The sequence below is a fragment of the Pogona vitticeps genome, chromosome 2, assembly GCF_051106095.1.
Source record: "Pogona vitticeps strain Pit_001003342236 chromosome 2, PviZW2.1, whole genome shotgun sequence".
Lineage (NCBI taxonomy): Eukaryota > Metazoa > Chordata > Lepidosauria > Squamata > Agamidae > Pogona > Pogona vitticeps.
Genome location: NC_135784.1, coordinates 81,153,324 through 81,177,002, shown reverse-complemented (window position 1 = coordinate 81,177,002; position 23,679 = coordinate 81,153,324). Strand labels below are relative to the sequence as shown.

At 41.4% G+C, this 23,679-nt stretch overlaps 1 protein-coding gene across 2 annotated transcripts in view; it reads right to left on the bottom strand.

Annotated features, from left to right (window-relative positions):
* The window catches only part of CACNA2D2 (calcium voltage-gated channel auxiliary subunit alpha2delta 2), a 751,645-nt gene that overhangs the window by 250,678 nt on the left and 477,288 nt on the right, over window positions 1-23,679 (bottom strand). For both annotated transcript variants that reach the window (XM_072989818.2, XM_072989819.2), the window contains exon 5: window positions 3,026-3,070. In XM_072989818.2, coding sequence (XP_072845919.1) covers window positions 3,026-3,070 — 45 coding nt within the window. The remainder of the gene's footprint in view (window positions 1-3,025; window positions 3,071-23,679) is intronic.

The following is a 23,679-nucleotide window of genomic DNA, read 5'->3' as shown; positions in this document are numbered from 1 at the left end:
GATTAATCGGTTTTCAGTGCATTGTAGGTCAATGGAGACTTGACCTACAGACTTTTCGACCTGCAGCCACCGTTCCAATACAGATTAATTCCATAAGTAGAGGGTCCACTGTAAGTGATCTTCAAACTGCCCTGTCTGCAATAGCCCTGCTCAGCTCTTGCCAACTCAAGCCTGTGGTTTCCTTTAGGAAGTCAATCCATCTCATATTTGGTCTGCCTTTTTTTTTTTTGCTGCCTCCCACCTTTCCCAGCATTGTTGTCTTTTCCAGAGAATCCTGTCTTCTCATGATATGCCCAAACAGCCTCAGTTTCAACATTTTTGCCTCCAAAGATAGTTCAGGTTTGATTTTATCTAGGACCCACTTGTTCATCTTTCTGCCAGTCTCGGGTATTCAGAAAGTTCTCTTCCAGCCCCATATTGCAAACAAATCAATATTTCCCCATCAACTTTCTTTACTGTCCACCTTTCACACCCATACATGGTGACTGGGAATACAAGAGTATGAATAATCTTGGTCTTGGTCTCCAGTGACACATCTTTACATTTGATGATCTGGTCTAATCCCTTCATTGCTGCTCTTCCAAGTCTTCGTCTCCTTCTGATTTCTTGACTGCAGCCTCCATTTGGACTGATGATAGAACCAAGATAAAAAAATCTTTCACTATTTCAGTTTCTTCACTGTTGACATTTAATCTTTTGTAGTTTTTCTGTAGTCATGATTTTTGTCTTCTTAATGTTCAACTGCAATCCTGCTTTGGTACTTTTCCTTTTTTTAACTTTCACTGAAAGTCATTTCGAGTCATTGTTGTATTCTGCCAGTAAGATGGTGTCATCTGCACATCCTAAATTATTGATCCTTCTTCCTTTAATTTTCTCTCCTCTTTCATCTGAATCTAAACTGGCTTTCGGTATAATAAGTTCTGCATACGGATTGAACAGGTAAGGGGACAAAGTGCACCCTTATCTGACATCTTTGCTTATAGGAAACCAATCTGTACTAACAGTGGCTTCTTGTCCACAATACAGGTTACTCATCAGGACAGTAAATTGCTGAGCCCATCCATTTCTTTCACACAGTCAAACAGTTTGCTGTAGTCTATAAAGCACAGACTGTTTTTCCTCTGAAAATTTTTTCAGTAGCTCCAGTAGCTGAAGGATATTTGCAATATGATCTTGAGTGTCTTGTCATTATTACATGAGACTAAATATAATCCTGTAGAGAATATCCAGTACTGAAGGGGATAGAAAACTGCTATTTCTAGCTTGTTGTTAGGGGGAGGACACATTTTCACTAGCTCATATATTCATATAACAAAATGCGGTGTTTTGAAAAGGAATCTGCTTGGCTGAATATTTATTCGATGTGTTTTAGCACTACATTTTAATTTTAGAGTTCTCCAAGGAAATCCTATGCATGTGTACTCAGGAAGAAACCCCCCTGAGTTCAATGACTGCTGGATAGCTCAGTGGCTTAGGTCTCTGGCTGCGGAGCCAAAGGTTGGGGGTTTGGTTCCCCACTGTGCCTCCTTGAGAGGGGCTGGACTTGATGATCCATAGGGTCCCTTGCACTTCAAAGTATATTACTAATCAGAGAGACTCCCAGGTAAGTACATACGGGATTGCAGTGTCAACCCTTGGTGCTCTGGAGCTCTCACTGAAAATAAAAGCCACTCCTTTAGAAAAAAACAAACTTTATGCTGGATGCACAACTGGAGGGCTAGAACTTCTAAGGCTGTAACTACACATGCTGAAGTAAATTTATAATGACTTGTGTCACTGTGCACCTGACACAAGCACTGACACAGTTTAAAAATAGTGCCCATGCACACTTTTAAAAGCTGGATTGGTGCTTCTCTTGCTGGCTGGCCAGCGCCAGGAGGCTTCCCGGCCACCTCAGCACTGACTGATTTGTGGTGTTGTTTTTGTTGTGTGTGTGGGAGCTCCAGTGACTCTACTTTTGCCGCATGTCAAAGTGAGCAAAGTGCTGCCCTGGCACGAACACGGTCAGTAGCAGTGGGAAGCATCCCAGCACTGGCTGGGCAGCACCTATTCCATGTTCTGCTACAATGCAGTTTTGCACCTGTTTTCAGATAATCTGCAGTAAAAAGCTTAGTGCTAGTTATCTGATAGGTGTAGTTCCTGCATAACTATGGCCATTGTTTCAGAAATAAGCAAACAAAGAAACCAAAAAACCTGGTCACTTCAGCAAGACATACTTCTTCTAGCCCTGTTGTCGCGGCACGTGGCCACTCTTACAACTTACATCTTAAGCGTCCCACTGCCCTTTACCACAAATGTGAATCAATACCTGCTACAAGCTAGCATTGCTATTATATGTTTGCAATAAAGTGACATGAACAAAAGAGCAGAATGGTTTATAATCTATGGTTTGCTTCAGTAGCCATAACAAAATTCAGTTTAATGCCATGCAGTGCTATTTCTCAAGAGATATCCCATGGCTATACATGTCTTGTTATAGTGTTCCTCATTATAAAACTACATTTCTTGTGTGCTTTATTATTCTCACAGGACTTCATGGGAGAGTTCACTGTTTCTTAGCTGAGTGCAGCTAAAAAAAACAACAATGAAAAAGAGTTTAAAACAGCCAAATAAAGCTGCCAAACTTTTCAGGGAAATGTAGCAAATGTACATAAATGTATTCCTCTTTCCACATATATGCACACACATTGCAAAGTTATATGAGCTATTTTTCTTACATTTCCTATTATCTGAAAGTGTCCTCTTGCTGGAAAATATTTGTAACAAGTAAAAAAAAAAGAGCTCTGAATTCTCCCAAAAGTAGTAATTATAGTATCCCCCCTCACATTATATAAAGAAACAAACCCCCACCCTGCCCAAAGTGTAACTCTGATGTACATCTAGACGTCTGCAACATGTTGTTCACTACCTTAGGTCAATCAAATGAGTGTGAAATTTGGAAAATAGTGACCAAAAAGATGTGCTAGTCTAGACTACAAAAACATGCCACATAAAACGTAACTGATGACAGCTGGAAGGTACTCACATATTCCGTGTCAGCTTTTGAGTCGTAGTATTCAATATTCTCTTCCTGCAAAATGAAGGAGGGAAAACATGATAAGTGCAATGACAAATCATGGGAAGAAATTCTCCCACCCCAACATGATCAATCCAATGTTTATTTTGTAAAAGTCTGCTTCCCCTGTGGAGAGAGGGGTTTCTGGTGAATCCTAGTAAATCAGAGATGAAACCTACAGCAAGAGCATCTGTGTCACTTCCGAGGGATAGGAAAAAATTTGTTTTTATGGATGACAACTCTCCAAATACCCAGTCAGTTTGGTCTGTACTAACTTTCTCTGTCTCTGGCTGAAGCACAGTGTGCTGAGCCTGTACCTGGATTGCACTGAAGGGGTCAAGGAACCAACTGGGGCAGGAAGAGGCGAAAGGAATCCCCACAAAGCCAGCTGTCATATGCCCACATTCCCTTTTTTGCTTCTGGCGGCTGGTGACCCTGTATCTTCTTGCGGTGCAGTGATCCAACATTTTACCACGTGCACATGGTCTAGACAGCTCAGGCATGGAAACAATGATAAATTCTTCAATAGCGAAACTAGTTAGAAAAAGACAAGAAATACGGTGATTACACTGATAGTTCTTTCTCCCTTTTTCCCCCAGGGAATTTTTCTGCTGGTTGATGTCTCGGTCTCCATTCCGTGCACCTTTCACCTGTTTTTCCAGTCCTATTTCTGTTTCATTTGGTTTCCACATTAATCCTTTTTGAAGTTCCTCTTTGCATATAAATATATACCCCGATAATCTTTACATTGCTGAGAACTGCGCCAAACTTTCAAAAAATAAAAATGAAAATGAAAAATCTGGTGGATAACAAAGTTCAGATTCCCACATTAATCTGAGAGGTGAGGAAAGGGACACCCTGTAGAAGAATTTGCAAGGGTGGAAATCCTCAAGAATCTCAAATGCATATGTAGCCAGTAGATGCACAGCCTGCTTCTCCTACTTAACAACTAGTGAACACGGAGAGCCACTTGCCAATTGGGAACTAAGCATTGTGTGCATGTTTCCCTTGATAACCTTCCTACGGTCCTGCTAACTGCCGGCTGATGAGGAGAAGTTATTGACCAGGATTTTGCTCAAGAATAAAATGCATAAGGTTTTTTGTTTTTGTTTTCCCTTGCCACTGGATGGCTATTCCAAATGGCTTCCATGGACTCTTTGTGGCTCTCCAGGTTTTACCTAGGAGTCTTTTTCAATTCTAGCTGGAGATGCCAGAAATTGAACATCTAACAAAGTCTTCTGTTAGAAAAACAAACCACAAATATTTTACCCCTAAGGAAAGGGCCAGACTAAGTTATACAGAGGCCCTAAATATGTAACATTTAAAAGCCCCACTTAGCATTTTTCAAAAAAAAAGTATGAATTATTCTAGCACTTTTCTAAAATGTGAAATTTAGTCTCTCTGTCTCTCTGGCCTTGTTTTGTTTTTAGAGATCCTGCTTTGCAAGGATGCAACAGTCAAACTTTGCAGTTGAGTGATGGATCTGGGACGTCCCATTCCACCCTTGAAAGAGAGGCAATGCACCACAAAATAGGCAGCCTGCCTGCATCACCCCTCAGCAGGTGGTGTCACTTGCTCAGTTGCCAGAAAGTCCAGATATGGAAAGAGGCAGCCAAGGGTTACATTCCCAGATGGTTGCTGGTTAGCAAGTTGGTTGCATAGGGAGTCGACAATGCTCCCCCTCCGGACCCTGAAGAATCTCTGAATCCATGACAGCAAGAAGTACATTCTCATTTATTGAAGGGGGATGCATGCTAATGTTGATGTAGATCTGAGATGCTAATAACTCCTTTTCCTACTCAGAACCATTAAACAGTCAGTGAAAAATTAGGCAGTGATTTCCTAATTCCAATGAAGAACTGCATGCTATTAATCTGAAGTACTTAGAAACTATTTACACAGGAAGGTCTATTCCAGTTTCTCTTCTCCTAGTTGAGGACATGCAGCAGCTGATCAAATTCATTAAAGGGCAGGCAATTCAGAGAGCAGTAAGACAGTCAAAAGGGATTGTCATAATCCATCAAAAAGGGTAATTAAAGGGCAGGCAGAGTGGCTTTTCTGCATGCAAAAAGAGGAGCAGGAATGCAGCCTCAACCTGCAAGCACACTCAGCACCACCATGGCTGCTACTCATCATCAGCACAATAAGGTTCTTTAATGGCCCTCACATTCTGAGACAGGGCTGTTCGCATAGAATATGGCTGCTCCAGTTAGTGAGGTGAGCATTTTTCTGCAAGTGGAGAGGCTGCAGAGTCACAAAATGGCCTGGACAGAAAATGTTTCCTGCAGGTCCGTCCTCACCCTATGCAGGAAAAGGGTATTTATAAAGCCCTGCAAGAACAGTAAACGGTGTGCCCCATTCCACCTAAGCTTTCATCTTGAACGTGGAAAGGTCTGGACTGCTTCCAGCTGTCCACGAACTTTGGGGCAGGGTTTACAAGCATGCCTACACTCCTGTGCCAATTTTAGCCCTATACATGAACAGACAAATGCTTGCACTTTCAGGTGTATCCAACATGCAGCAGGTTGAGGATAATGTTCTCACTATCCTGCTTTCAGTGGAATGCCTGCTGAAGTGAACATGCAATGGCACGGTTGATTGAAAGCAATGCCGCAAAGGTTGTTGTCCCCATTGGAACGTCCATGTATGCGTGCACCCCTACAAACCGTGACATTTTTCATGGTCCATAATGATTATTTGCATTAACAAGAAATGATCTACTCTACAAAGTGCAGTGAAAAGAAGATGCTTCCTCTACTGGAAAGGGCCTCCCATTTTACTTTCAGCTCCTAATCCTGACAGTTATACCCCTGTTGTTGTTACTGTGAGCTCTGCAAGCTCATGGATTGCGAGAAATCACAGTGCAGATGTGAAGACAGCTGGAAGTTGGAAGAATGAGCTGGGCACATCGTTTTCATACTTGGATGCTGCTCTGTTCCAAGAGGATGTATCTACTGGCAGATGGAAGGCTGCAAGGGTTGCCTCCCCCCACCCCCGTATGTCTTTATTGCTATCTGACATAGTTATGGAAGGTCTTTAAAACTGTTAATGTGTAAAACACCCCCTTCTGGAGACAGTCCTCCATATCCAGAGCAACTCCATTAATGTTATTGAATTTGCCTAGAGAACTCAAACAAAATTCCAGTGAATGAACAGATAGCATACAGAAGTGAACACGTGAATGAATACCACAACTCTAGTGACTTCTAAAGGAATAACAGCATCACTTAGGATTTTTGGAACACTATTTTATTTATTTATTTATTTATTTATTTATTTATTTATTTATTTATTTATTTATTTATTTATTTATTTAATACCCCGCCCCTCTAGACCATGTCTACTCGGGGCGGCTTACAAGGACTAACATACTACAAATAGAGATAGGGTACTCGTATCCATATACAACTATCCCGTCACAGGTGCCGATAACGAGGGTCTGCCCCTCTGGGGCCAGACCAAGCACTAACAATTCTGCCGCTGCTGTCAGCTCGGTGGAGCCTTCCTGTCACTCCATTGCTCACGACGGATGAGCCACTCTGCAACCTGGCAGAGAGGCTCCTCATCCCGCCTTCTGCCAGGACTGGGCTAATCTATCGCAAGCAACGGAGCGATAGGAAGGCTCTGTGGAGCCAGTGGAAGTGGCGGAATCATGAATGGTTCACTATCTGTGTGTGTGTGTGGGGGGAATATTCGTATTCATATACAACTAGGGAATATACCCATCTCTAGTTACGAACCTCACAACAGCCCCAGAAAGAGATTTGTGTCATTTTGTACTTGAGGAAACAACCTCTCCCATAGGCAGCGTCCTGCTCATCGATTTAGAGGAGACCATTTGGAGTAGCCTCTGCAGCTAGCTGACCTTATTCAATAGTAGCTGGAGGTTTTCAGAATGCCTTGTTTTGCCTATTTAGATGGAAATAAAGCTATTTCCTTAAAATCAAGGGTTTTTTTGCATTTTTTATCATTTTAATTGCCTTATAGAATGTTGAATAATTCAATGCTTTGTTCGTTAACATTAATTGAAAAAAAACACACCCTGAAATCTAAGTTAACTAATGAATCAAATAAAAAGTTATTCTAGTAAGGCACACATTCTCTAAAACTTTTCAAAAATACTCAGGGACGTATATTACTGAAGAGAAGTTTAATTTTCATGTACACACATATTTAAACTAAAAACTTTGCAACTCCAAACTCCATACCCAAACTCAGTACAGTGTCATCACGTCTATCATCCAGAGGAACTTTCACAATGAGCTAAGACTATCTCTTCTTTGGCATTATCATGGAGACAAAACCTGCTCAGCTAAAGCGATTTCCACTTCCTCCTCCAGACTGCAAACACTCAAGCCAACAAAAGTGCTTCAGCTTAAGGAGATCTGTGCCAATTACTTAGGCAGAAAGCAAGGAAATCATCAATGGGGAGATGTTTGCTAACTGGATATAAAGAACTAGGCATAAGCTTATCTCTAGCACTCAGCAGGAAACATGCTCTCCTTAAAAGAGATTACCACATTTTTAGAATCAATGGGGCTCTTAGGACACCTTCTTATAGGCATTCAAGGATTCGGTTTGTCCATCCTTATAGTTTGAAAAGGAAATTATTGTTGACCCCCAAACTGGTATAAGTAATTTGCATTACTATATCTGACCATATATGAGGGAGGTTACAAATCATGGCTGGAGAAGAGGCGAAGACAAAAGGGGGGAACTTGCAAGATACAGAGACCAGCAGTAATAGGGAACTGACTGAATCTTCACTACCATTTCCTATCTTCAATACTATTGCCCTGAGGCCAATTCACAAGGTCAATGAGAATCTTCATACTTGCGAAGCTACGTCTTCAGGCTGGCAATGAACTCAAGTGCACTCCTAAGCTCCTGTTGAGAGCACTGATAAGGCACAACTTATCAAAATGAGGTTAGGAGTGCAACCAGTTGCATTTCAGTCTAATGGGGCAGCAATGTTAACCTCTTGTAGCAAAAACAACAAAGTGCTTTCTAGTACATACCTTGCAGACTAAAAAGGTTTCGTCAGCACAACGTTTAGTAGATTGTGCCCCATTTCATCAGACAACACCACAATGAATTAAACAGGCTGCAGTCCATGAACACACACCCCACATAAAATTTCCTGGTGTCAAAAGTTCCACAAAGCTCCTTATTAGTTCAGTTTAGGTTGACGATGATTAAATGGAACCCTGGAAGTCACTGTGTACAGGGAAGAAATGCAGGCTGACAGAGGTGCGGCGTTACCAGACTACGCCAGGGGGCGCTATGGTGTCACCAGCTGATCATATGACTCATCTAATGAAGACAGAATAATAAATGCTTCCTGTATTTCTGTAAATGTGATGTTCTTTTCTCTTAAGTCCATCAGCATTGACTTCATTACCTCTAAATGTTGAAGCATACCCCCTCCAGCTTGCAGTCTAGTTCGAAAAAGTTTTCTGGCAATTTGTATCTGGCTTCCAACGTTATCTCTTACGAAGAGTCTCCTTAAATCCTCCCATGCCTTCTTTGCTGAGTTTTGGCCTCTCAGGTGGATAAGAAGACGGTCCTCTAGAGTTAACCCAATAATCGCCAGTGCTTTTGCATTTAGTTTCTTTTTTCTCTCATCTAGCACTGCTGGGGGATTTTCTACTATGTCCCATAATGCTTCCTTTTGTAATAGCAATTGAACCTTCTGCTGCCAAGTTGAATAATTCTCCCCATTCAACTTTTTTATGCACAGTCCAGCCATAGACATTTCGTTGGCCATTTTTACCACAGACTGTAGCCACACTACTTGGCTCTCTCTGGTCAGCAGTTTCTTCAATAGATTCTTAAATTTATACCTGGATGCAGTCTGGTGCGCTGTCTGGGCCCATAACCAATTGACAGAGGTGCGGCGTTACCAGACTACACCAGGGGGCGCTATGGTGAAATGAACTGCTCAGAGATGAAACCAAACAGACACTGTTGTAGTGTAGGTAGAATTATTTACATTAAAGTTCATATATACAGGTACAAATACAACTTCTCTTGTCTTTACACAGTCCTGGTCTTTCACAGTAGTTCTTCAGTTTGCAATAGTAAATTACAGGTTCAGTATCCAAAGATTGTTACCAATATAAATAGTCCAGCATCCACGAAGTCTTCTCCTCTCACCACGGAGATAGTCTTCCTCCAGGACCTTCCTCTTGCAATGTAGCAAGTCTTCATCCAGCGATGCAGCATAAATTTCTTTCACAATCAACCAAATAAACAGCTCTCAACTACACAACCACCAACTACCCAACAACTTGTGTCTGCTAGCTTGGCTAGCTTTATTCTTGGTTGCTCCAATCAATTTGGTTGTCCCACAGCTGTCTCAATTAACCCAGCTGTATTACTTTGGTACATGTTGTTCACTAAATTCTGATCCTGTTATAACTTATCTACTGAATTGCAATGAACAATTCCTAAAGGTTGATTTGAGACCTGTCACAGGCTTTTGAAGACAGGAAAGGTACAGGCAATATACTTGCAAGATTCTTGCCTTGCTTTCCATCCCTAACGTCTCAACCAGGCTTTGTTACAGAAAGAACGCAACTTCAATAATCTGCTGGCACAAAGCAATCTTTCCCAATCTGCTGCTCAGCAGCTGTGCAGAACTACAATGTCTATCATCCTCTGGCTGGAACAGCAATAATGAAGTTTATAGTCCCACAATCTGGTGGGCACTACAAGGGAAGGATGATCAAAAGTTTGTGTAGACATGTTGTTGTTGTTTAGTTGTTCATTCATGTCTGAGTCTTCGTTACCCCATGGACCAGAGCACACCAGGCCCTCCTGTCTTTGTGTGTAGACATAAGACACTTTATATATGATATATGAGTTACTGATAGTATACAATGCCAACAAAGTTTTCTTTAAAAAAGGTATTAAATTGTTTTTAAATAGTATGGGAAATGTAAAAAAAGAGACTTTTATTATGCTTGATGGGTATATAGAGAAATACTGTAGGTCAGCGAAGGCAAACCTATGGCACCTGTGCCACAGCTGGCACGCAGAGCCCTCTCTGTGGGCCCATCACTGCTGTGGGTGTATGAAAGTGTGAAAAATATGTTCCACGCAACAACATTTAAACCGGATTTGTTCTTTTTATTGAATAGTAGACTTGAGATATTAGTTAGAAAAATGAAATATTTGATAATGTGTGTAATCTCTACAGTTAAGTTATTAGATAGAAAAGAAGAGAACAGATATGCTAGAATCGGAAGAGCTGGCAGGAAAGACAAGAGAAGTTGCAGAGTTGGAGGAAATAGAAGTACTGTAATATTTCCATAATGAGACTCAAAAGCTTGGAAAGCATAAAGAAGAACGTGAACGTCCAATTAGAGAATAGATTAGTAACTGTAGTAATACTGGGGAAATCTGCTTGTTTCTTTTTATCTTTCTTTGTAGTATAACTGTACAAGTTGATGTAAATGTACAATCTTACTCTCTGGAATTTTACCCTTTCCCTATCCATACCTACCCCCCCCCCCCAATTCCCTTCCCCATAACCCTATCCCCATTGAAAAGAATAAAAAACTAAAAATATCCAAAACATGGGTAGACAAAAGGCAATTCTGAGTCTGTGAGTGGACCACTGGACATTTTCCAGTGGACCATTTCAAGCCTTTGTGTTGATGGAGTTCTTCCAAAAACTGTTGACCTTGGTGATCTCATCCAGCAAGGCACCTGTAATGTCCCTAATCAACAGCGCATAAAGAACACTAGACATAATTGGCATGCTCTAATTATTAAAAGATCCTGGAATGAACTCTTGCTTGCCGGTTTCCACAGGGGCAATGTTATCCTTGGACCTAATAATGTAATCCACAACTTCAGCCATTTGGAGATTTGTTCATCTTCCACCATGATACATGCCATTATATGCCCTCAATGACCTTCTGAAATATGTGAGAGCAAACAGGCCAGCCAGCATCTACAGTCACACAAACATGTACAGATAAGGGCAATCAGAAAGGACAATATTCTTAAAGCCAGTGGAGCAAAACATCCATCTGCCAAAACATTTTCAATAACTTTAAGGGAGACATTTCTGAAGAAATCTCAGGGATAGACTGGAGCAAGAACTCATTCAACAACTATTCATCAAGAGATTGAACTTCACTTCCTGTGACTTGAAAAAGGACAACAATTGCTGCTGCTCCTGTTCAAATCACACTGCAGCTTAAGTAGCTCTGCAGTGCAAGGATGTCTGTGTTATGACCTGTAACGTCTTATTGGTGGCATCTGTAGAGGTAATTACAGTGTTGCAAATTTGCTAACCGCATATAAGAAATAAGGATATTTTTTTTTGCATTTGGCAGTAAATTTGCTCTCTCTAACAGAGATTACCACGTCTTCTGAGTCACGTGGCTCTTATGACAACTTCTTGAGAAAAGAAGACTAAAGGGAGATATGATAGCACTTTTCAAATACTTGAAGGGGTAGAATCTGTTCTCAATTATCCCAGAGTGCAGGACATGTAATAATGAACTCAAGAGATAGGAAGCCAGATTTAGGCTGACTATTAGGAAAAACTTCTTAACTGTTGGACTGGTACAACAATGTAACAATTACCTCTAGAGGTAGTGAGTACTCCAACGCTGGGGGCATTCAAGAGAAAATTGGGCATCCATTATTTATTTATTTATTTATTTATTGGACTTATATACCGCCCCATAGCGCTACAAGCACTCTCCGGGCGGTTTACAATTTTTCATTATACAGGCTACACATTGCCCCCCCAGCAAGCTGGGTACTCATTTTACCGACCTCGGGAGGATGGAAGGCTGAGTCAACCTTGAGCCGGCTACCTGGGATTTGAACCCCAGGTCGTGAGCACAGTTTTAGCTTGCAGTACAGCGTTTTAAAATTTGGGTTCCTTATAGACCTCTTCCAATTCAGTTATTCTATGATTCTTCCATGCATTCACTGATTCAGTCTGTCTATATTCCATCACCCTCTGATCCTAGTGTTTACAATGTACAGTATATGTATACAATGTATATAGCAATCTGTCACATAAATGAATACATCATATATTTGATCAAGCCTCCAGGGCTCACAAAAGTTTGTTCTGTGATAAAAAATGGTTAATTTCACAGGACTATTTGGTGTTTTTTTTGCAGTGTGGAGACAAACTGCAAGGGTGAAGATAAGGAAAGGGGTTTGGGATGGCGGAGACAGAAGTAAACAATGTGAGATTAAAGCCAACCAAGTACTGGTGTAAAATGCCCTTGACTGCATCTTCTCTATGTTGGAGTGATCAGTGCATGAAATAAAGCCCATCAAATGCCAACAATGCGATAGTAAACCAGTCAACCAATCAATCAACCAACCATGGCTATATTAAAACATTTATAAGAAACAAAGAGAAGTCAGTGTCTAACTGATGAAAAGTTGATTGTGTTATAATTTGTACTGAAGTAATAATGTCACTGCAGGGTGTGTATGCAAATATTGACAATTTGCACCAGCTAGATTATATCTGTTTCAGATTTGTGTCTTGGCACCTAGGCGTTCTGTCTCCTGTCCACAGGTTTAAAACATGCTGTTTCCAAATTCATTTCTTCTTCCAAAGAAGGAGCAGCTCTTCACCTGTGGCTTATGGAGATACCATGCCAAGGATCCCTCATGGCACAAATACTTCCTCTCTCCTAATCCTCAAATGGAATGTAATATTTCTTGGTTGTATGCTACCTAATAATCCATTATCGACTGTCTCTGTGTCCCTGTGCTGTGCTAATCCCTCAGGAGCTCAACACTATGCAATGTACATTCTATGAGATGAGATCTAAAAGATATGGGGTGGTGGCTTCAAAAGAAATGTGGACACTTTGTAGCCAACTGGATTCTCACTGCCAGGCTGGTGTCCTGCACAAAAGCAGAGCATCAGTACAAGATATATAGACTTCAAAAACTGTTAAATTATTCACAAGTGGCAAAAATAAACACCTTTGCAAATGGCATTTGGGTCTTTCTTAGGACACCAGACACACCAAACCTTTAGGCTTGCTCTGGTGTCACTTCTGTATACAAGCAAACATTGCAGCACTGAATGTTCCCAACCTACTCAATTGTAGCCTTGGGTGTTTTGGTTCATCCTAGCATTTCTCTGGGATTTTCCCTCCACAGAAGAGAGATGAAGATGAAAGACAATTTACGAGGTGCTATAAAGACACACTTCAGGTTACAGTTGCCACAAAACGTTAACAGGTCTAGTGGGGTAAAGTGAGACAAAGATCTTGGCTGGGACACAAAGAGGGAGAGATCCTCAGGAAGCTTTTGAAGCTTGCGGTGTCCTTTTGAAGCTTGTGAGAATTTAATACATTGGCAGAGAACATCCTTCCAACACTTCTCTGACTTCCCTCTGAAGTAGACAGTGTTTTATTAAATAACTAACACATTGTGGTCCATGCTGTGGTGCTATTGTTGTTGTTTAGTTGTTTAGTCATGTCCAACTCTTCGTGACCCCATTGCCCAGAGCATGCCAGGCCCTCCTGTCTTCCACTGCCTCCCGGAGTTGGGTCAAATTCATATTGGTAGCTTTGATGCTATTACACAGTTATAAATATAGAACATAGAGGAAGACCTTAGTTTATCCCATATGTGTGACTTATGCCATAAACAATACACAGAACATGTTAAGATCTTGATAGCAGAGTCAAACAATAGATCCTGCACAGTGTTGTGTCAAATCATGTCTCCGTAAATCCACACTGATGACAGACAATGATAAACCAAAGAGAAACTCGCTCCCTAGATCTGATACCTGGCTAGGGATTTATGGTGACCCTGAGGAATGGGCAAGGGGCAGATTTCCTGCTGGACCCTCCAGAGGCCATTCCTGAATCATGACATTCACACACCACAGCATAGCTAAGTACAGCATCTATACTGTCCTCCCTTCTCCATCTGGATGACATGATAGGTAGGAGACTTCCAGCCTTGATTAAGACCTTTGAGCAAATTTCTAAAGGTCTGGGCCTAATGAGGATTTGCTGCCACATCATAATATACTGCCCTACCATGGAGATCACATTTCCTACCTTATTAACTTACTCTTTGCCTACATTCATAACTCCTTTTATAATATGGCCCCTTCTACCCTCAGGGCCACTTGCTGTTAGCCGTAGTTCAATCAGTAAATGGAGGAAATGAGATAACCTATATAGAAAGTGTGTATAAGTATCTTTCCAGCTACTTAGACTTCAGCAGGTGCAATGTTCAGGAGCCTCAGAGCTACTTTTAGCTTCTCTGCAGCACATCATCCCTTTGCCTGAGTGAGATTCCCTTGTCACCGTGATGGAACAGAATGACAAACTGCACCTCGGCTGCTAAGTGGGGGCATCTGCTTCTAATTACACCGGAGTACAGCTGGAGGTATGCTATGCACAGAGCAGCTAAGGACCTGAGTGAAGCACAGGGGAGTCGCTGCAAATAGCAGTGAGCAATAAAGGACGGAGCCACTTCTTGGATAATAAACTATCCCTCCTCCTCTCCCAACACTGCTGACCAAAAAAAAAGCATATGGAGAAACAGGGAGTCAAGTGAATAGCAGGGCTTGGAAACGTTCTGTTTTTGGGCTCCGACTTGTGGAATCCCCAGTGAACATATCCAACGGAGAGAAAGGTTGCTGGCAACTATAAAAAGGGACTTTCCCCAAGTTCTAGAACACAGTCTAGGCAGCCATGGAACAATATTACTGCATTTGGGACTGCTCCTCATAGGTCTGCAGTTAATGCATATATTTGGCGATAAAAACTCCAACAAAAGCCCTGGCAGTTTAAAGACCAGAGTTAAGTCTAGCTCATATTGACTGAAGTTCCTCTAAGCCAGGAAACTAGCAGCGAAGCTTGATGCCCCAATGAATGCACCCTGTGATGTGTAATTTCACAAACTATACTTATTACTGTTTACACTCCACAAACCCATATTTAACTTGTTTTTTCTCATGTGAAATCCAGATAGGTGAAACTCAAAATAAAGCCCTTGGGTCCTGTATTCCTTTATGAAACACTCGAGTTTTAGCATACTGCCTGATGGATCAAAAAACTTGCTCTAAACCATGTGCATTTTCTTGACCAGGACCGCCAAACTGCCCCTAGCCTTGGTGCCTCTAGAGTCACTTGCCATGTGGAGAGGCTCCTGCCACTGCACTGGGGGAACAACAAAAAGAATGGGGCAGCAGCTGGATGGACTGATGACAAGCAACTGCGTATGAATGGCTTCCCACATGAGGACAGTCATCAGAAGCAATAGCTCACAGATTAGTCCCAAACGTCTGTGCCAAAATACATATCTGTCCTCACGCATCTCTTTTCACATTTCCATTATGCTCTATGGGTTTATGCCTGTTTTACTCCTTAAATGGAATACATCCTCTCTGAACAAGACTCGTAGCCAGATAGCTTTCTCAGTTTCCTTGACAGAACAGGTAAGCTACTCTAGCGGAAGGAAAGGCTGGCCTTATGATGGTGTCCTACAGTGGGTTTGGCTTCTCCAGTAGACACAGAGATTTAAATTTTTATGATATTGAGCAACCAAATGGATGGAAGGGAGGCAGGGAGGCAGAGAGAGAGGTAGGGGGAGCACCAAACATAGCCAGAGACAGAGAAGAACAGAGGCAAAGGAACTGATGTTTTGTCCTCTAATTTCTGCTCTGTCGTTAATGGGATGTACCTATTAATTTTCTGTGATTCGTTGGGAAACATTGAGGGGCTCACAACAAAAAAGACAAGTCAAATTCCCTCTCCTTCCTCAGCCCTTTTCTGTGAATCCCTGAGTCCTGCACACAGCTCTGTCCTCTTTCCCAAAGCTGCTTTTTTCCCCAGGTTCTCGACCATCTGCACTTCATAATTAAACGAGCCCCCAGGGGGCCCATAACACAAACGAGCTAATTTCATGTTTAATGATCTTTAATCAGAAGTGAGTGTGACTAACAACAGTCACCCAGAAGGTGCTTTGTTCTTTGTTTTATCTTCCATCATTCCCTCAAAAAACCTTGAATTCTATTTTGACATGTGGCGGTCCTATTTCTACAGAGGCATGGAAAAAAGCCAGTAGCAGTCCGGCCGCAAAAGGGAACAGGAGATTAAAAAGAAATGAGCTTTGCCAAGCAGGTTGAAAATATCCAGCGGTCTTTGTAAAAATCTACCTCCAGCTTCTTCCAATGTGCTTTCAGGTCAGATAATTACATTTCAAAACAAGTCTACACAATCTGAATTTATATGAAGCTGCTTGGTACTGTCAGACCTCTGGTTTGTTTTTCGTTTAGTTGTGTCCGACTCTTCGTGACCCCATGGACCAGAGCATGCCAGGCCCTCCTGTCTTCTACTGCCTCCTGGAGTTGTGTCAAATTCATGTTGGTTGGTTTGTTTAGTGCAACATAAATCTTCTCACCCTTGACTCAGGCAGAGGTCTGTCACAGTCCCATTATCCCTGGCCACAAGAACAGAGAGCCCTGCCGGATCAGGCCAAAGGCCTATTCCCCATCATTCTGTTAGCACAGTGGTAAACGGATATGCCTAAGGAAAGTCCATAAGTGGGACGTTAGGGAAGCTGCAATGTTTTGATTGTGTCACCTTAGCAACTGACATTGAGAGGGATACTGCTTACCCTACCATTTATAAATTTATTTGCTACATTTACATCTCTCCTTTTCTCCATTGAGTTCACATGACTCTCCCCTTCTTACACTTTATTCTCACAACAATGTAATGTACTGACAATGTAATTTCACAGAATCATGGAATAACTGAGCTGGAAGGGACCTATAAGGCCATCGAGTACAACCCCCTGCTCAAAGCCGATCTGACAGATGGTTGTTCAGTTTTCTCTTGAATGCCTCCAGTGTTGGATAGACATCATGCATACTAGACCATTTTGAACTTACCCTCCATTAATTTCTCAAAAATCCTTTTGAAGCTGTCCAGTTTGATGGCCATCCTTATGTCTCATAGCAGTAAATTTCATAGTTTTATTATGTGCTGTTTGAAGACTCACTTCCTTTCCTTTGCCTGACTGTTGACCAAATTTAGGTTCAACGGATGACCCCGGGTTTAGTATTATGGGACTGTGAGAATCTCTCCCCCCCCCCCTATTTTCTCCACACAGTGCATAATTTCATGAACCACTTTCACCGTGTAAAACTTGTTTCATAAACTGTATTTTGTTCTTGGTTTTCTCCTACCAGAGACTGGACTTCATTCTTCAAACAAACTCTGCATACAGCAGTTCTAAACAATGATGCTGTGTTGCATTTAAACCAGCCTCCCAGGTTCTTTGGCCAACACATTCTTTTCCATTCTGCATTTCTTTTCCAATCTTTTTTACTTTGAATTATCAGATGTAACAATGCATGCTCTCATTCTCTCATTATATAACAGGAACATTCCAGGTTTCTGAATGTTCTGTGTTTTATATTCATTTGCTTTCATACTTTTTATTGGCCACTCTCTTGATTAAATTCTTAGCACTGAACAATGAAGGCACATCAGCTGTTGTTTTTTGCAGTGTCCATATTGAAGTCTAGAATACACAGTAATGTACAATGCATAGTCTTTTATTGCATACCACATTTTTCATGTAATGGGAGTTGCTCTGGTCACCTATATTTTGACTTTGATTACACATGTATCTAGTTTTGCTGTTCATTCAACTTAATTCTATGGTAGTTCTAGCTGATTCTACGCTCCACAATTTTATTTGGATGCTTAACTGTGCTTTTTAAGCTGCTTGTGTTTTACTGGTTACCATGGATCTAGACTTCTCAATAATTATTTTTAGACTCTCTTTATTAATTATTTTATTGACTATTGAGTAACTATTATAGGCAATCTAAACTGTCAGCTTGTTCTGTTTGCATGTTGGATGCTATAGATCAGTGGTCCTCAACCTTGGGCCTTCAGATGTTATTAAACTACAACTCCCAGAAGCCTTCACCATCACCTCTGCTAGCCAGGATTTCTGGGAATTGAAGTCCAAGAACGTCTGGAGGCCCAAGGTTGGGGACCACTGCTATAGATAACCTGGTGCCAGGATGGATAGATTTCCTCCTGTGAGTGTTGGAGTCCTTGTTGAGCAGGGCTGTCGATGACAGGGTATTATAGAGGCCACACATTCATAGAGTCACTGTAACAATACATAATAATACCAGCATCAGCATCACAGTTATAAGGCAAGAGTCACTTAAAAGAAAGACAACAATGCTGGGAAATTTGAAGGCAGAGGGAGAGAAGGAGGATGAAAGAGAAGGATGAATTGTTTGAAGAAGAAAAAGAAGAAGGAGGCATGGCCTTGAGTCTGACAGCCCTGAACAAGGCTGGCAATTATAGCACTTTTTCATAGGATTACCATAAGCTGGAAGTGACTTGATGCCACTTAAGAATAACAACTGCATTGCATATTTCTGTATTTCCATCATTTTTGACATCTACGTAGTATGATAAATTCTGTCAATCTGTTATTTTCAAACAGCTCTTGAATGTACTCACCCTGCACTATGACTTTTTCCTTGATATCAAATATCATTGAATTATTATTATCCACCAGCAGCAAGCATTGCCATTTTTGAATATGCCTGCCACCCCCTTAATCATTTTTATGAGCACTGGAAAAATTGTGGATTTTCTCTAGGTTTTCTATTTCTGTACAGTTTTTGAACCAACATTTTTCTTTTGGGCTTCTATAATTTTGTTTCAGATGTTCCTGTGTAATTCTTTATATTTGATCTTGTCTTTAATTTTCTATTTTTGACTCTCACACACTAGCTCTAATATTTGTTCTGTCATCCATTTCTTTTTCTCATTTACATTTCTACTGTTGTTGGTCACCCTTACTAATGCTTCTGTCAGTTTAGATCAAGTAGCATATACATCTGAGCTATTTCTGTATGCAGTTTTATTGGTGCTCTCACGAATTCCCTCAACAACAGTTTATACAGTTGGAGCGCTTAGTTGTTTAAATTCTGTACTTTTTTCATTTTGCGATTTTGTATTTTCTTTAATTTGACGTGAACGACAGTGATGACAAGAATATGGTCAGACTTTACATCAGCTCTGGGGTAGCTTTTTACTGACATAACTAGTGTTTAACTGATTACCTAGATATAATCTAATTGGTTCCTTACAATATTGTTGTCAGTGCCATCTTGCAGGTGGTAATGTACCGTCTTTGGTGGTAATGTAAACAAGGCATTAGTGATGGTAAAAATGTGTTTTATTCTCTATTTTCATTTTGTGTACCTAATTCATACTCTTCAACAAAATCTCCATAGACTTCCTTCCCTTTCTTAGTATCAAAATCCTCTATCAGAAAATTTAAGTGTTGCTTTTTCCTAGGCTTTATAACGGTCTTGTGTTCTTCGCATAATTTTTTAAAAATGTTTTCTTCCTCTTTAACAGCAGTTCTGCCATGTTACTTGTACAATGCTGATATCTGGAGGGATGGCACTAAAGAGGGAGCCATGAGGCATGTGCAGAATGACAGCCGTCTACGGTGTGGGGACATTCCACCTCCTTTTGCTTTCACATTAATCCCTGTACTGGCAAGAGAACTAGTCAAACCTTGAGGTCTCTTCCCATCTGATGGCCAGAATCCCATTGTGGATTTCCGCTGGCCCAAGCACAACTGCACAAACTACAGCAGCCAACTGCCACCAACTAACTAGCTGCCATTCACATGCCCAGTCACGTGCCAAGTTGCAAGACTGGCCTGAGACAAGGAATGTGGGCAGCAACTTGCCAACCAGTGGCAATTTGCTTCTGCAACTTATGCAGCCATACCGATTCCAGCACAAACGCACAATAAGACTCCGGCCCATCAGACAGCCCATGATTTTCAAGAAACTGGCAAAAGGCTTAATGCAAGGCAGTGGCAGAGAGAAAGGAAACATAGAGTAACGGCTACCTATTTAGGGATGAAGGAATAAGAACAGAAAAAGAGCACAACAGAGCACACACAGAATGCTTCCTGCTGATAGTGTTTAGCTTTCCATTTTAAGCTCATATAACATCCATGACTTCCTCTTTAATTTATTTTTATTGTGCAGGCCACCCTGAAGATACTTTAGGGTAAATACTGACAGGCCCTTAGCGCCAGGCCCTTAGCGCTTTTTAAAAACATTTCTGTCGATCCATCACAGGTGCACTTGGAAGGGATGGCTTTCCACTTCCTAAATCTCAGTGCTACTGCCAATTGCTATGGCTTCCCTCACATCAACAGTTTCTCATACCAATGCTCAGCCAGCATTCCCTGTTTTGACCTCTCACAGGCAGTGTCATTAGTGCCACCTAAGGTCAGTAGGTTTTATAGGTGATCTATATGCACAAATCACCATAGGTCTTGCTCAAGATCCTTTCTGAAAGCCACTAGTTTTCCCAGAGGGCTGGTTAATTATGCACCGCCTGATACTTGGCATGGCTGAGGTGCATGTAGGGCCTATTTATCAACCTCTTTTAAGTTTATCAACCTCTCCTTCTTATCACAACAATACACCCACAACAAAAACACAATGATCACCCATCTCCTAAAAAGGACAAAGCTGATCCAACAGCTATAAATACTCAACTCCAAAATGAACTGCACCAGAACACAGAGTGCTACTCCTCTCCTCTGAAGATGCTTGCCACAGAGACTGGTGAAACATTAGGAAGAACAACCTTCAGAACACAGCCAAAGAGCCCGGAAAACCCACAACAACCATTAACTGTTCTGTTAACATGTCTATTTCAATTTACACATCAGACCATGGCAAGAAGTGAGCAACTAAATGTAGATCAAATTTGGGCACATGATTGTACACACACACACACCCACCCCTCACATTCAGACGTACACTCCTATGAGGTGCCAATGAACCTGAATTAGGGAATCTGAGATCAGAAACTAGCTATGTAATTGTTTCCCCCATGGGTGACGGAAGGGAATCTGATTTTAGATATTGCACTCCTTTTCTTAGAAAATGGCATTAAAACATATACCTAAAAAATCAAATCAATAATTTGGGGAACAGGACTGTGATAGCATGTACATGCATAGAATACATTAGATTTTTATTTTTATTTTTATGACATAATGGCTGGGATTCAAAGAACACAGGGCTGGTTCTATGACACCATAGACTAGGTTTTCTTGAACAGTTGTTTCTATATATAAACTTTAAAATGCCTGAAATCCTTTGCTTAATACAGTATGTTTCACTAAGGTAGGTCTGTTTGAATCAGTGCAACTTATGGAGGAGTTGGCTTAACAGCCCCCCCCATGGGACAATGGGCCTGCTGTAGTGCAACATATTACACTAAGCAACAGGATTTCAGCCAGACGGCTTTAAAAACACCTCAATATCATACAGTTATCTGTTTTTTCAGAGCAACCTTGGAAAATTCAAATGGATAAACACATTGTAAGTCCTTTATTTAGCCTAAGAAAGTTCATGGGGGCTTGGCTTACATGTTCATTACGCACTCATGAATTGCTGTTGGGAATAGAAGGGCATAAACAAAAGAAATCTTCAGCATTTGCAGTTATGACTGCCATTTTAAAAGATGGCAGGAAAGTCCTGTAAACTGCAAAAGGCATGCAATTAAATTTCAAGGAAACCACTGTCAACTTTTATCTATTGCTGTTTCCTGGGAACAATCATTTTAATACACTGAGCAGGCAAAAACAAAGAAAAAGAAGTACTTATGCTTAAAACAGTAACATCAAACATAATGGGACACAAAAGAAATTTGAAAATAGCAACAAGCCCGGGTGCTGTGGATACGAGATGAAACTCTTGCTCCGGTACTATCCCCGCTCTCATGTGTGGGATGGGAAAATGGCCTCACAGGCAACCACACACAGGTCAAGGAGATTTTTGTGTTCTTCTGTATTAGTTTGCAGATAAGAATGTAAAAAAGCCCTGCTGGATCAGACCCCAAGGTGTAACAGGTGAAGCATTTTGTACTTATGGTGGTCAGCTAGATACCCATGGGAGGCTCACAAGCAGGACACGAGTACAAAAGAATGCTTCAGTGTTCCACAGCAACTGCTATTGAAAGGCATATCATGTCTGATACTGGAGGCAAGAATACAGCCATCACAACTAGTAGCCATTTATAGCACTCTCTTCCATGAATAATCTGCAGCGGTCTGTAGTAGATCCATCTTGGAGGCTCAGAATTAACCCACAGCAATTCAAAGTGATGGATACCTGGATGACAGGTAACTTCCTAATCCAGTGCAATCCTGTTCTCTTTTTCTCTCTTGCAACCAACCAGGAGCCCACCAGGTCCTATGCAGGCCTTGAGCTGCTAGGACATTGAGCTACAGCTGTGATACCAAATAACTGGTTGATGGAGCTGCAGGTATAATACAATCTCATTAGCTGAAGGCAGGTCCAGGAGAGTAAAGCAAAGGAAACCTGAACAGAACTAAATTGAGCAGGGTGCAGATTTGAACCAGAGCAGACTCACTCTGGAGACATAAGTATGACCACAAAGCATCTCCTGTTTTGGGCCAATAGCTTATGCTTGCATAGAAAGCTGGAACGAATGGGTTTATAATGAATGAATAATTCTTCAGCATGAGTAATAAGAAAATGGTGGCCTTTATTTGGCCAGCATGAGTTGAGGTATCTCTTTCCACTTGATTGTCAACACAGTCACCTTTTAGTATTTAGACTTGCAGACATTCAGAAGGCTAGCAGACTGCCTTGGTGCAATGCAGTCTGGAAATGTAAAAAAAAAAGGATCCTCAGCAGGGACAGAAGAATTATTGAAACAAGAAATCTGTATTAGCTGCATATCAGTTTAACTAACAAGACACCCCTGTATCAGCCCGTCCCTGGCAGTGGAATCTAAGGGGGCTGCCCTGTGAAAACATTGGTACCGACCTCCAGCCCTCAACCTCCATAAGGCTATGATTTCCAGAGTTCTTTGGGGAAGAAAACCTTGTGAGGAGTCTACACTGAAGACCAATCTGCACATATTTGCAGCAGAGAATTCCTGAATAGTAAATAGTTCAGGGCTTGGGGAGGTAAGCAGGGTGACTGAGAAAGAGCTCCTCCAATTCCTCTGAATATCAGAAGAACTTGATGAAAAAGATTTATCCAAGTGGGTGAGGAACAATAGTACTGTATTTTTTTTTAAGCAAGAATAAACATTGTCCAACTAAAAAACAAAGGCGAGGGCTTGGAAGAGCTTCCTTTTTTGACTACAATTCCCAGACTCTCACAAGATCATTGATTGACCCAGAAGGTTCCAGGAGCTGTAGTTCAAAACAGTCTTGTTTCCAAGACCTGAGTTAAATTGCTGGTCTTTTCCAGATACACTCCAGATTTACCTTGAAAGACTTCAGAAAGACCTGAGTGAAGGGAGAGGGGTGGGTGGGTGGATGAGCAAGTAGCTGGCAACTGAGATCTGTAAGGGTTGTCCTCCCAGCGAAGGACTCTCTGAGGTGACACACACCAGGGTGGTGGCTGGTCGAGAGGTAAGGAAACGAGAGTTGCTTGTCTTTGTCCCAGTGATGTCCTGTTTAGCAAGCATGGCAGCTCGACGCTAAAATCTGGCAAGCACTGTGGCCAAGCCTCACCCTGTGCCTTGGAGGCTGTGCCAGCG